Source organism: Lacerta agilis, chromosome 4, assembly GCF_009819535.1.
Source record: "Lacerta agilis isolate rLacAgi1 chromosome 4, rLacAgi1.pri, whole genome shotgun sequence".
In the NCBI taxonomy this organism is placed as follows: Eukaryota; Metazoa; Chordata; class Lepidosauria; order Squamata; family Lacertidae; genus Lacerta; species Lacerta agilis.
In genome coordinates, this window is record NC_046315.1 from 34619811 (window position 1) to 34633481 (window position 13671).

At 41.1% G+C, this 13671-nt stretch overlaps 1 protein-coding gene across 1 annotated transcript in view; it reads left to right on the plus strand.

Moving 5' to 3' along the window:
• Window positions 1-13671, plus strand: part of BBX (BBX high mobility group box domain containing) — a 118772-nt gene that overhangs the window by 75119 nt on the left and 29982 nt on the right. Inside the window, 7 exon segments of the mRNA XM_033146682.1 lie at window positions 1602-1685; window positions 1687-1723; window positions 1726-1844; window positions 4895-5047; window positions 5050-5092; window positions 7100-7167; window positions 12395-12475. Coding sequence (XP_033002573.1) covers window positions 1602-1685; window positions 1687-1723; window positions 1726-1844; window positions 4895-5047; window positions 5050-5092; window positions 7100-7167; window positions 12395-12475 — 585 coding nt within the window.

Here is a 13671-nt window from a genome sequence, read left to right on the forward strand (position 1 = left end):
GTGACTGTCCCTCTCCTCCGCGCGCCCTTGCCGTTTGTCCGCTCTCTAGGGAGGGACGGGAGGGGTATTGGCCGCGCGCCCAATGTGGGAGCCTAACGCGCGCGCTCTCCCCCTCCCTCTAGATACGGGAGCCTAGCACGTGCGCTGTTGTTATTGGTGCTGCCGACTGGCTGGGCTGGCGGCGGCTGTTGGTTGGGGCTGGCGGGGTGGGGGGAGGAGGCGAAGGTTTCGTGAGGGAGGAGGAGGAGGAGAGCTGGCAGGGGTGCGCCGACGCACGAGCAAGAGGGGACTGCCCCCGCCCTAGCCGCTGGCCCCGCACCCGCCTGCAGCGCAGGCCCGGGAACGGAGGGAATCCAAGGCGCTCTCCTTCAATGGGGCTTTTTTTGCTGCTTGGTCTCGCCCCGGCGGCCCTCCTCCAAGGTGAGGAAGAGGTGCGGCTAGCCAGCCGTTGCGTGCTCTGCCCTCCATCCCAGCGAGCCTCGCCGCGCACCCTTTTGTTTCCCCAGGCCCGGCAAGAAGAGTTTGTGCGCTGAGAAGGGGCCGGTTCTGCCGGGCGGGAACGCCCAAGGGCCTGGCCAGCGTGCCGCGTCCCGCCCACAACCCGGGAAAATACGGGATTTGGATTCATCCGGGATAAAAGCGGGAAACGCGTATAAAAATGGGAGAATCCCGGCCAATACGGGATACTTGACAGCTATGCTCAGCATGACTATCGTGGCTTGCCCCCATTCATATTGAGTAATATCTAAAAAGAGTATCTTTTCCAAATGTTAGACGAGCCCTACACTGTATCATGCTCCTAGGTCAATGTAGTCTAGCATCCTTTTCCCAACCCAGTGTGCCCACAGCGTAGCTCTTGAAGGAAACAACTCTAACCCATTTAGCCATCCAGAAGTTGGTATGCAGATACATAGGTCTTCTGAATACAGAGATTTTGAGCTATCATGGGTAATAGTTCCGGATAGAACTATTGTCCATGAATTTGTTTAATCATTTAGTAGCCACTGCCACATTCCAAAAGTTAATTATTTGTTGTGGAAATTAACATAAATTACATTATTTTCATAATAATTCCTTATTTTTTTATTAAAAAAAAATCCCACCCAAGGCAACTTGGGCGTTTAATACCCTATATTCAAAACACATTGGGGTAGTAAATAGCTCTTTTGCCCATCCAGTAAAACAAGTGGGCATTATTCCATCAACAAAACTGCAACAATTTAAAGCACAAATCAGTGCAGAACCTTAAAACCATTCAGATCACAAAAGCATTTTAAACAGGAAGACTTTATCTACCTGGTTAGAAGGCCATTAATGAGGGGGCAAGACAAGCTTGCCTTGGGAGGAAGTTCCACAATTTGGGCACAGCAAGATTCCGTCGAAACTCACTTCAGTCTCTGAGTGGAATCTATCTTTCATCCCAAAAAGTGTAAATGCAAAGCTAATGTAATATTATTTGCTCAGACATTTTGCTGAATTGATTGCTTCACTGCAGGGGATTTGCAGGTTTTTAACACAGAATACTGAGTTAGATGTCGGAGCGAATATCTAATAGACACAAGAAATATCCATTACATCTGTAGAATTTTATTTGTAAATAGGTCCATCTTCTTGGTGCTGATGGTCTTGAGCACGATGCTGACGAAACAGAAGATGAGGAATCTTCAGAGCAGCGAGCTCGCAGGGCCGATGAATGCATTCCTTCTGTTCTGCAAACGCCACCGTCCCTTGTGCGGCAAGAACACCCCCGTCTGGACAATCGTGGTGCTACCAAGATCCTGGCGGATTGGTGGTCTGTTCTAGACCCTAAAGAAAAGCAGAAATACACCGACATGGCCAAGGAGGTACCCAGTGACACTATTGTGCCACATGTTTAAATGGTGAACATTTGAAAAACAGCATCATGCTTAAAATCCTGCCCTCCCCCAGTCTGTGTCAGGTTTTGCAAGGGAGAGGATTAATCAGGAATTCAAGAAGGAAAGGAGCTTCGTGACCAAGCTAAACAGTTCAATTTATACATTTCATACAGCATTTTTTATATCGGGTTACTCTGACCTGACCAACTGATTAAAAAAAAAAAGCAGGATTACTAAATTTTTACTAAATTTACAGGTTTTTTGGGTCTGGATCTCTCCTTTTACAGAGGCCTGTTCCCATTTTAAAACCCAGAAGGTGTTCCAGCAAATATGTTATAACTGGTTTCTCAAAAGCAAGAGAAATACCTGTTTTACCTTCTAATATTTCCCTTTCCAAATTACTGCTACTGAAACAGACCCAAAGGGTAGATTTATTTTAATTAAGGGTTTTCTTGACGACTAGCTATTTGCTGGTGATATGCTCTGAATTCTAATCAGATTTATTTGATTAAAAAAGAAAAATAACTTGCAAGAACTTGAGACGTTAGAAGAGCATACCTTTTTAACTAAAGCCGATTTTAACTATTTAATTTATCAATAATTTGATAGCCTAGACCACCATAACACCTGATTTGGCTCTCTAAACACTAACACTCATTGGCTACATTCAGATGAAGGGAAACTACTGCATATCAACCTAAGCAAGTTGTGCTTCCTTTTTCTGGTTAATTGGCTATAACTTTTGATACAATACAGATAATTGAACTATCTTTGTTGCATTAAATTCTTCATTAAATTTTCTTTCCATTGATATATAATTTCATGGTATTACGCCAATAAAAGTGGAGTTGTGAGCCATCAAACCTCAGAAATACACTTTTTCCAAAAGGTTTCCTCAATTTTGGCCACTAGTGTGCCTTCACTGTCAGAGGCAGTATGTCTCTGAATGCTAGTTTCTGGGAATCACAGGTTGAGATTGTGCTGTTGCTTTCAAGCCTCACTTTCGGGCTTCCCATAGTTGACTGCTGTGAAACAAATGCTTGAACTCCTCTAAGGAATGACCTCCTTGCAGAATTTATAAAACTCATATTTTTAAAATAATGTTCTGCTGCAAGGAATCTCTCCTAAATTAATCTATAAAGGTAGCAGATAAGATCCAAAATACAGTATGCCTTGATAAATAATAAGTCTTTCACCATGCAACTGAAGTTTGGTCCAGGGAAAGCTTCCTGAGGACAGTGTATCATAATTGGTGCGATACAATCAAAAGCCGTCTTTATAAATTTTCCCGAATCACCACGTAGTGGATAATGTCTTTAGATATTTCTTTATTGATTCAGAATAATAAAATAGTTTTGATTTTTTTCCCCAATACTGAAATTAGGGACTTATTTTTCAATTGGTAGTATAAAATAATAATAATAATAATAATAATAATAATATAATAATAATAATAATAATAATAATGGAATCCAGTAGTGATCTGGAAATTGGAGAGTTGAATTTATAGGACAAAAATGTCTTTCGGGATTTTTAACTTCCCTTGAACCTTTGTCAGTGGGGAAGAAGAACAACTGCATAACACTCCTGTGAAAAGTGACAATTAGAAACTTCTAACAATAGTGTGTTGAAAACTGCTATGCCTGCGGCGATATGATTCACACAAACCCTTCCTCCCAGGCTTGGTTCTGAAAGCAAGTCTCACATTTCTCTATTGAAAAGGAACAATATAGCCAAGTGTGTTCAGCTCAGTAACATTTATTCCAAGAATGTGTATGAGACGTGCATTAAGCATATAATTTTTATTCTTTCTGTAGTTTAGCAGTGCAATAGCAGTAATTATGAACAAAAACTTGCCAGTGGGTCCTCTTAACAATTTTTTCCTGGTAAAGCATTGATGAAAATACATACAGGAGGGAGAGGTTTTTCTTTTTAATTGCATTTTAAAAATTGTAGTTATAATTTGGCTTCGTTATGAAGACTGCCCAGACATAATGCACAGCTTAGAGCAGTGGCCATACAATGTGTCTCTTGGAGCTAGCCCTCAGGTTCAACAAGGCTATAAAAAAAAAGATTTGGAGCAAGCCCAAACTTTTCAATCTGGTCTACACCCAGCTCTCTATATTGTGACCATTTTTTTTTAAGTATGGGCAAATGATACAAATATTTATACCTTGTAAGAGTAATTAGGGAAACCTGACAATTTCAAATTCGTTATCTGAATGGTCTGAAATGTAGAAGCTCACATAGGCTTAAGTTGTTCTTCTACCCAAATATATTGGATAGGGCTTAATGCTTCCAACTCAGACTAGACGTACTATAAATGCATAGGCTATATTTGTGATCACGTAGCACAACATTAAGAAACCTTTATCAGGAACATAAGAAGAGCCTGCTGGATCAGGCCAGTGGCCCACCTAATTCAGCATCCTGTACTCACAGTAGCCAAGAGCTATGGGAAACTTACAAGCAATACCTGAGAACAAGAGGAATCTTCCCTCTAAACCAACCCCCTTCAATTAAAATTTGTCAGTCTTGGTCATATTTCCTGGTGATATTACCAATATGTCCTAGTCTTCAGGTTGAGACCAGATTTTCATTTATTTGTTAAGAAATGAACTTTTTTTAAAATTTGTTGGTATAGTGCAGGTGGTTTAGAAAATAGTTGAGCCATTGATGCTTTGAGAAATGTTTAATGGAGTAGTTTGGCAATCTGAGATCATCCATAAACTCATATTTTATAATATAGGTTTTATAGCTTTTCTGATGACAAACATAAGCAATGAGTGTAACCCTGTGCACATTTATATGGGAGTAAGCCCCATTTGACTTGAATCAAAATAAACATTCAACTTGTTGTATATTGCACATGCTAAAATCAGCACTTTGTAAACCACTTAGAAGCGGTTTTTTACAATTAAGTGTTGTATAAATGTTATGAAATAAATAACTATGAATACTAAGTTGTTACATTTCCCCAAGGTTTTCTACAAAACTGTGCTGTCTCTTGACGCAATTTTTTTCCTTCCTCTTCATAGTACAAGGATGCATTTATGAAAGCGAACCCTGGCTACAAGTGGTGCCCGCCTACAAATAAACCTGTGAAAACCCAGTCATCCACTGTTACTAACCGGAAAAAGCTGTGGGCTTTCCCATCAGAACCTGCAAAAGATTTGCCAAGTCCGAAAAGCTAGTGAAGACAGAAGAAATGCCTCAGCTAAATTTCGCAATGGCAGGTTCGTTCGAGATCTCTGTTGACATCAGCCCCAAGTCTCTGGCCTACAGTACGTGACTGAATCAGGCCTAGAAGTCAGAGGTTTCAACAAGATTGTACTGTATTTCATTAGAGTCAATGGGAATATGTTTTTGTTTTATTATAATCATGTACAGTGGAACCTCTGTTTTCGAGCATCTCGGGAGCCGAACAATTCAGAACCCGAATGCCGAAAACCCAGAAGTAATTGCTTCCGTTTTCAAATGCGCCTCGGAAGTCGTTTTTTTAATGGAATTTGCCGACCACGCCGTTGATCCTCGTTTTCGAATGATTCAGAAGTCAAACGTTCTTCCAGAACGGATTACGTTTGAAAACTGAGGTTCCACTGTATTATTAAAATGGGTTGATTCCTGCAATCATTTTGTAATAGGATGCTGTAGGGTTGTAGATATACTTGGAGCTGTTATTCTTTTGTAAAACATGCCTTTTATATATTTTAATGAGTTATAAGATACATAGTCAGTGGAGCACCTCATTCCAGTAATGAATGCAACATTTGATCCTGTTACATCCTCGTTTACGGTACAATGTTCACACAGTGCAAAATACACAGTCCCTGTTGTGACTGCCTTCTTGGCTATGGGATGGATACAAACTAAATTAGTCATGACTTTAAGTCCCATGATTTCAGTGGGAACTGACTGTAACTAATTACTCAGTGGGATCCAACCCCATGTATACATGGATAGATTACCGTACCTGTCACATTTTCCTGCGTGATCATAGATGGATCATATTGCTGCAACTCTTCCTACCTAGGACTATTTTAAGCTACTTAAATCAGCTTAAGTCAGATGTTTTGAACAAAAAAATATACATGAGACATTTCTTGTGTCTTTAATAAAGTAATTTCCAAACACTGAAAATATGTTTAACTTCCAATAGCAGCAAAGTAGCAGCACTAGGCACAAATCATATTTTGCTTCGCTGTTAATAGTTCTCTATATCAAATGGATCTCGGGAAGTGAAAGACTCATGATGAATCTGACCAAATACAAGTTATAATCCATTTGAAAGCACAGTCCATTGTGATTGGAGGGAAGGTGTATTTTTTGTTGTTTCTCCTCCAAACTGAGTGGCAGGATCTAAAGATACAAGTTGCAGGTGATGGTGTGCAAGACTCTTCTTCAGCAGAGGGAGCGAGGAATGAGCAATGCCTTTTTCAGGCATTCTATCTTAATTTCATGGGGCTAGAGAGTGGAGCCACATGCCCACTATCACATTCCCACCAGCCTTTTCCTCCTCCTCCGCATTGGCGGAGACATCTGAGGGGAACATAGTAATTACGTGGGGTTCTGAACAGGGAAACCTATATGAGTTTTCATTGAGTCCCATTGTCAAACTTCCCTCCCCAACATGGGGGACAGAGACTTGAGTGTGATCCCATGCAATCCCATGGTCTTGCTTCACATAGAAATCATAGAATTGTAGAGCTGGGAGGAACCACTTGGGTCATCTAGTCCAACCCCCTGCAATGCAGGAATCTTTTGCCCAATGTGAAGCTCGAACCCACAACTCTGAGATTAAGAGTTTCATGCTGTATGCAGGAGGGTGCCTGAAATTTATTGTGTATATTGCCTGCACTTTATTGTAACACTTAAAAGTTACCAGCACTAGTGTTTGTTGAGGGGGAGGAAGGGAAAGGAGAATGTTAGCTGCTTTGAGACTCCTTAGGGTAGTGATAAAGCGGGATATCAAATCCAAACTCTTCTTCTTCTTCCTTCCCACTCCATTTTTTTTTAAAAAAGATAGATATTATATATATATATATATATATATATATATATATATATATATATATATATGTGTGTGTGTGTGTGTGTGTGTGTGTGTGTGTGTGTGTATACACACACATACACACACATACATACTTTATAGCTTCTGTCAGTACTGTGGACCAGTATGTTTAAGACCTGCTCCAGTTGGCTCCAAAAAAAAAAAATAGTAATATTTTTTTATTCTCTGATAGATCCTACACAAATGGGAGGCCTCAGTATGCTACTGTTAGCAGGAGAACATGCCTTGACTGCACAAGAGGTAAGCAGCTATCTTGCCAGCTTCATCCTTTCATTAATGCAATCCATGTTTGACAGATATGTATAGTAGTGTAACTTCTGCTGACAACTATTTGATAGGTTTTGTATCTGCAGTCAGTGACAGAGTTTTGCCATTCCGTAGCTATAGAACCTAATCATTTGTGCCAGTTGTACAATGTGAAACACTTTGGTGTCAAGTACTGTACAGTGGTATCTCCGGTTGTGGACAGGATCTGTTCCAGAGCTCCGGTCGGATTCCGAGGTTTCCGCAACCGGAGCTGCCTGTTCTACCCGCGTGGCGTGATACAGCGCTACAGCGCATGCGTGCACGGCAAAACCCGGAAATATACTTCCGGGTTTGCCACGTGCATATCCCGTAGGTTATGTAACAAGAGGGGCATGTAAGTAGAGGTACCACTGTATTGCAGAATCAAGTCCTTTATTATCTAAAGGGTTTCTAGTAAAGAGGAACTATAATCAAGAGGATGTATCTTGGGTCAAACTGTTTGTGAATGTAAACAGTTCTGTGAACTTAGAAGTCGCAGCCTTGAGAGCAAAATCCATTTACTTTGTATAGTGTCTGATACATATTTGTCCTTCAGCCATTTAGAATTTGAATACCATAGAGCAGTGATGCCGAACCTTTTAGAGATTGAGTGCCCAAACTGCTATTCAAAACCCACTTATTTATCACAAAGTGCCAACACGGCAATTTCACCTGTATATCTCATTTTTTCTTTGTGTTTCACATTTCTTCTTTATGACTGCTGTTGTAATAAATAATCCTGCATAAAAGTTATTGCATTACATTCTTCATTAAATTATCTTTCCATTGACATATAATTTTATGGTATAACTCAGTGCTTTTTTTCTAAGAAAATGTTTAGGGGTACACTCAGTTCTACTCAAGAAAAATCACCATCAGGGAAAAATAAATACAGTTCAAATTGGGAAAAATAAATACAGAGAAATTCATCTACCATTAAATTCACAAAATGTTTAGAGGTATGTGTCCCCTTGCATACCCACAGAAAAAAGCACTGGTATTACTCCAAAACAAAGTGGTGTTATGAACCATCAAACCTTGGAAATACATTTTTTTCCAGAAGGTTTCACAATTTTGGCCACTAGTGTACACTGGAGGGCTGTACTAAGAGCCACCCTCTCCCAATCTTTAATGATTGTCTGCGTGCACACATACAAATATATATAAATAAATAAACCCAGCCAGATGGGCGGGGTATAAATTTATTATTATTATTATTATTACTACATTTTGCCGTTTCTTTGGCTGCCATTTGATCGCAGCCTCCACGGAATGAAATTGTTTGTTGGCTTCTGCGTGAAAGCCCAGCAAACATGTAAACCCAGCAGCCCCTTCTTATGTTGCTGTCTTGATATGCTTACTGACCTGGGAGTTAAGCCCTGCTGAACTCAAGGCAGCTTACTCCCAAGTAGGAAAAACAGACTGACAGGAGGCCCTGGCACAACAAAAATCAATGCCTGCTCAGCCCCTCGCTCGCTCACCAGGCCCTGGTGCCGCAGGCTTTGGACAGCACACGCGAGCCCCCCCCCATCCCCTACTGGCATGGAAGCTATGGCCCTGCTGGGGTGATGGCATGCATGCCCATAGAGAGGGCTCTGAGTGCCCTCTCTGGCACGTGTACCATAGGTTCGCCACCACTGCCATAGAATATTTAGAACTAGCTGGCCCGGCCACGCATTGCGGTGACTTTTTTTGTAAAATGGAAAAGGAAGATCTATCTATCTATATATGTAAACTGCCCATGTCTACAGCTTCTCCCGTTGAATTTCTGCCTGCCTCCTCTCCGTCTTTCCCCCCGTTTCTGCCTGCTGCCTGCACTTTCCCTGGTCACCCCGAAACTCTGTTGCTTACTGCTGTATAATTGCATATGGAGCTCGCATTCTGAAAAGCGGTTGTTGATTGCTGTGGCCTGGGAAGGCGCGCACGCACACACAGACGGCTTCTTCAGGGGTTGGTGGCCTCCATTTTTGCCCTGCGTTACCATAGCAACCTGGCCTCGCAACGCCGCCTGGCCTCAAAGCCCAGCTTCTCTCCTGTCTCTTGAGGTTTGGTAGTGTAGTAGAAGCTCTATCAACCCCCCACACCTCTCTGCGAACAGAGGAGGCGGCGGCTGAAAGTTAGGCCGCAAATGTAAGCTGTCGCCTCGGGAGTTGGGTGGCACCTTTCTATTGGTTGCTGGTTGTGATGTCAGTGCTGTTGCTGGTGACATCTAATAGGTGCACCAATTTTTTTTGCATTTATTCTTTATTTTAGGTATGTCAGGTGTGGGGTTTTTTTTGAAATTTAATTATCCCATGTTATTCCCTGATGGTCATGGAATGCTGTGTCCTAATTTGATGCTGTTTGGTCCAGCGGTTATGGAGCAAGTTGGTAACAAATGGGGTTACGGAGCAAGTTGGTAACACCCGTGCACACAATGGGAACATTTATATATATAGATAGATAATGTGATGGAATATTTGGTAGTGTCATTTTAAATGCAAAAAGCATTAAAAAATATAGTTTACATGCTATTAGATCCCACTTTCCTAATCAATACAGGTAACTCAAAGCTACTTAAAATACCATTGTAACAAATGATTTTAAATACATTATCTCAGTAACATTTACTTCACTCCTGCTAAGGTGTTGTATCATTATCTCCCATTTTACAAGTGCGGGTTGGAACATTGCCTACACAGTAGCTCACTGTGTTGGGCTCACAGCTCATGAAGTTCACCATCATACCACAGCAGCTCAGTTTAAAGTAGCCATCTGCCTGTTTACATTTCTCCAGCTTTGCAATACAAAATGTATTAAATCTGGCAGCTTTTAGCACATACATGTTGAATTTCTATAAGAAGTAGAATGTGATTTTGTAATGGTAGTGGCAAAAGAGTATCATGGTTCAATATAAACACAAGAAAATTTTGTAGTATCTTGTGCTTCAATCATTTATTTATTTATTTGCCATGTTTCCAAAGTTAAAACATGTTCAAGGTGGCTTACAACATATTTTAGAAACTACAGCGCTACAAAGATAACAAAAGTAGTCATAAGCAAAACATCAAAAAGTACACAGACTGAGCAATTTTCACATAAATCATAAGATCCAAAATAATGATACAAAAAGATGACAGCAACAGCCCCCATAAACAAACAAACAAAAAAAAACCCATAAGCAATGCCCCAGCCCAAGATTCTGTTTGGCAGCTTCAGCCTTTATAGCGGGAGTGAATCAGGCCTTGCCCTCTCAGGCTAGGTGGGAAAAGGCCTACAAGGCCCCAGGGAGCAGGTCTTCCAGGGCTCAAAGCCAATATGGTCTCTTAAGCAACTTTTTATGGACTACAGGCCACTTCATCAGATGAAAATTATGTGAATAACTTTCTGGTCTGTGGGGACAGGGGAACATTTGCAAACCTAAGATTTAACTTGAATCATGTTATGTGTAGCATATATAGCCTGTCCATCATTTATACAAATACCAGGGTTGGGTACAGAGTATAAACCAAAGAAACCAGAACAGTAAGCCATTCTGAACAAATAAAGACTGCTAAAAACAGCATAATAAGTGAATCAGAAGCTTAAAATGCCTGGGCAAATAAATAAGTGTTAACCCAGTGCTGGAACAATGACCACGTCAGCCAGGCAGACTTCTGAGTGGAGGGCATTTGTGGCAGCTTATGTAGCCATAATGCCATGAATAGGAAGTAACATGGTGCTTGTTAAGCCCTTGTTTGCAAGCCTGGTATGTCTACCAGCCATTCTGACAAATTTCTTATGAGAAATCCACTTTCACAGCAACTTCACAGCTCCTTCCCAAAACATTCTGGGCAGACATTTGGCTGGCAAGTGAAGCATGCAGTGGTAAAAAAAAGGAAAAGGGGAAAAAACCCTTTCATTTTCTTCAAAGAATAATCAGGCAGACATTAAGGAGGCAGTGTGTGTTTGAGTGTTAAAAGCAGACTGAAGACCACGTTTGCTATCCTTTCTTTGCATTTAATAATACATGGTCAAGAATTAAGTATTATTCTGATACATTGAATCGTATTTCTTAAGGCTTACTCTGATTGCATTAATGATATTCATCTTCTAAAGAGTTGTATTAACAGTTGTTAACTACGCTGAATTTTTAGGAATCTCTTATTGCCTTGTGATGCGAGTGTGAATGCGTTAGTTATATAGTCTCCCAGCCATGAAAATGAAATGTAGAATCAATACTGGTGTTTGCACACTTGTTTAAGTGTCAACTATGCCATTATACTCTTAGAACAGATTACGGTTATATTACATGATTTTATAGGGCATTTTTCTGTATTTAACTCATCACAAACTAATTCTTCACTTAATGAATGGATGGACAAATGGAAGGTGCATTTCTTACTTGGTTCCTCCTTTCAGCCTTTAGTGCTTTCCATTTTTCTGCATACCACACCAGTGGCTGCTTTGTGCTGGCAATACTACTAAAAAGGCAAATGGTGACACGTTTGCATATGTACCTGCCTGCATGCAGGGAAACATCTAATGCCCTTTGATCCATCCTTCCCATTTCTGATCTCTTTTTTATTTTAAATTCTGCAGCTCTTTCCATGCTCCTTATTTTACACGTTTTTCTCTATCCCTTCTCTTTTCTAAAATTGGGTTCTGTTTCCCTAAAGCATCTTTCGGCTTACAGTGCTTTTGTACACATTCTGCTTCTTAACTTTTCAGTTCCTTCTTTCTCTTTGCTCCTTCTTTTCCCCTTATGTACTTCTAATCAAACCCAAAACCTGACTATTACTTTTCATTGTTGCTTTTATCTGTTGTTATTCTACAGCTCTGGAATGCACTGGCTACGTGGAATGTGCTCCCTATCGATATTTAAGCAGCTCTGCCAATTTTGGTTCTTAAACAGCTTCTAAAGAGCAATCTGTGCTCTGAGGCTTTTCCTTCCTCATTAATCCTTCCAGGTTTCCCTTCCTCTTGTGACCATTTCCACCCCCTCCACTTTTTTTGTCTGATACATTGTAAGCCTCCAGGCAGGGTTTGTCATTACTTTTATCTCTTCTATGCCATTTTGATTTGAAAGTGCTTTAGAAATAATAATATATGCGCACACCACTTAGCAGTAAAAGCCTGCAACTAGCAGGCAGGCCCCTTTCTAATTGACACACGAAGCAGAATGTAGTCCCTAAAGTTTCCCCTCCAATAAACTTTGTTTCAGGTTTCTTCAAGTACATGCCATTCTGATGCATCCAATTCTACTGAAGGATGTCTAAAGTCACCATTGTTTCAATTTGCTGAGGTGAGCTTTTTCTAATTTCTGGGGTTTTTTTGTTGTTGTTTTTTAAATAAATAAATAAATAAATAAACACTAAAGGCTTTCAGATAAGCTCCAAAAATGCTTTAGTTAATTTATCATCCATTTGAGCAGTGGTCACATACATCTTTACCTGTGGATTATGGGTGACTTCTGCATCTTTAATGACACTTAAATATAGTTAATTAATTAAATGCTTTACATGATGCACTGCATTAGGTAGGCATGCTTAAGCAGAAGAAAGAATTTCTTTCGTATATTTAGTAGAAAGCATCCTGAAGCCAAAAATGTGCCAGCTAAGGACATACTTATTTAATTAGCAGCTATAATGGATGCCCTCTTCAGGCATCAGATCTTGACAAGCTTCATCAGGTGACTGTTCAGGTTAAAGTGTGGAAACACTCTTTCAGTACTAAGTCAAGGTCAGGACCATCCATTAGCATATTAAATAGATAGATCGTGCCCTTGTATGTTGTCAGATCCTGTACTGTCAAATCCTAATCATCCTTCAGCATATAACCGATGGCCCAAGTCACAAATCCATTTTTTGATCATGTAAGCAGCCTTTAGCATCTCCAGATAGATGCTCATTGGTGAAGGTAGTATACGAACCAGGCATTCAGTTCTCATTCTTACAGAGCCATTCCTCTTCAGGGAGGGGTGGGGTTGTGTGCAGGCCCCGCGCTTTCCTGCCCTCAGCAGGGGGTGTGTCGAGACCCCGTGTCACTGGGAAGTCCTTGCGTCTGGCTGGCTAGGGTGTGTGGCTAGCCACATTTAAACGGCTGTGTGGCCGGGAGCTCCTCCTTCTCCTCCCGGCTTCCACAGATCTCCCTCCCTCCCTCCCTTTCTTCTTGCGTTTATCACCTTGACCTTGCTATGGACTTTGGTTGGTCACCTGTTGAAGGGGCCTGGTAGGAATTTTACCACTTGGCAGATTGGCACCAGCCACTTGGTTTTCGCCCACCTCATAGCAAACCATCACAACTTTATAAGGTTTAGTGGTTAGGCATCGGAAAAGTTTGATTTATGGGAGGGGAGGTTGTGGCCATCACCTACCCCTCCCCTTTAAGGGTATTCTGTTAAAGGAACCCAGGGGTCGTGGTTCCTGTCTGAAGCCTGGGTGGAGGCTAGGGCCATAGCACGACCTTTCTGGTGACCCTGGGGGAGCACCGAGTTGATGT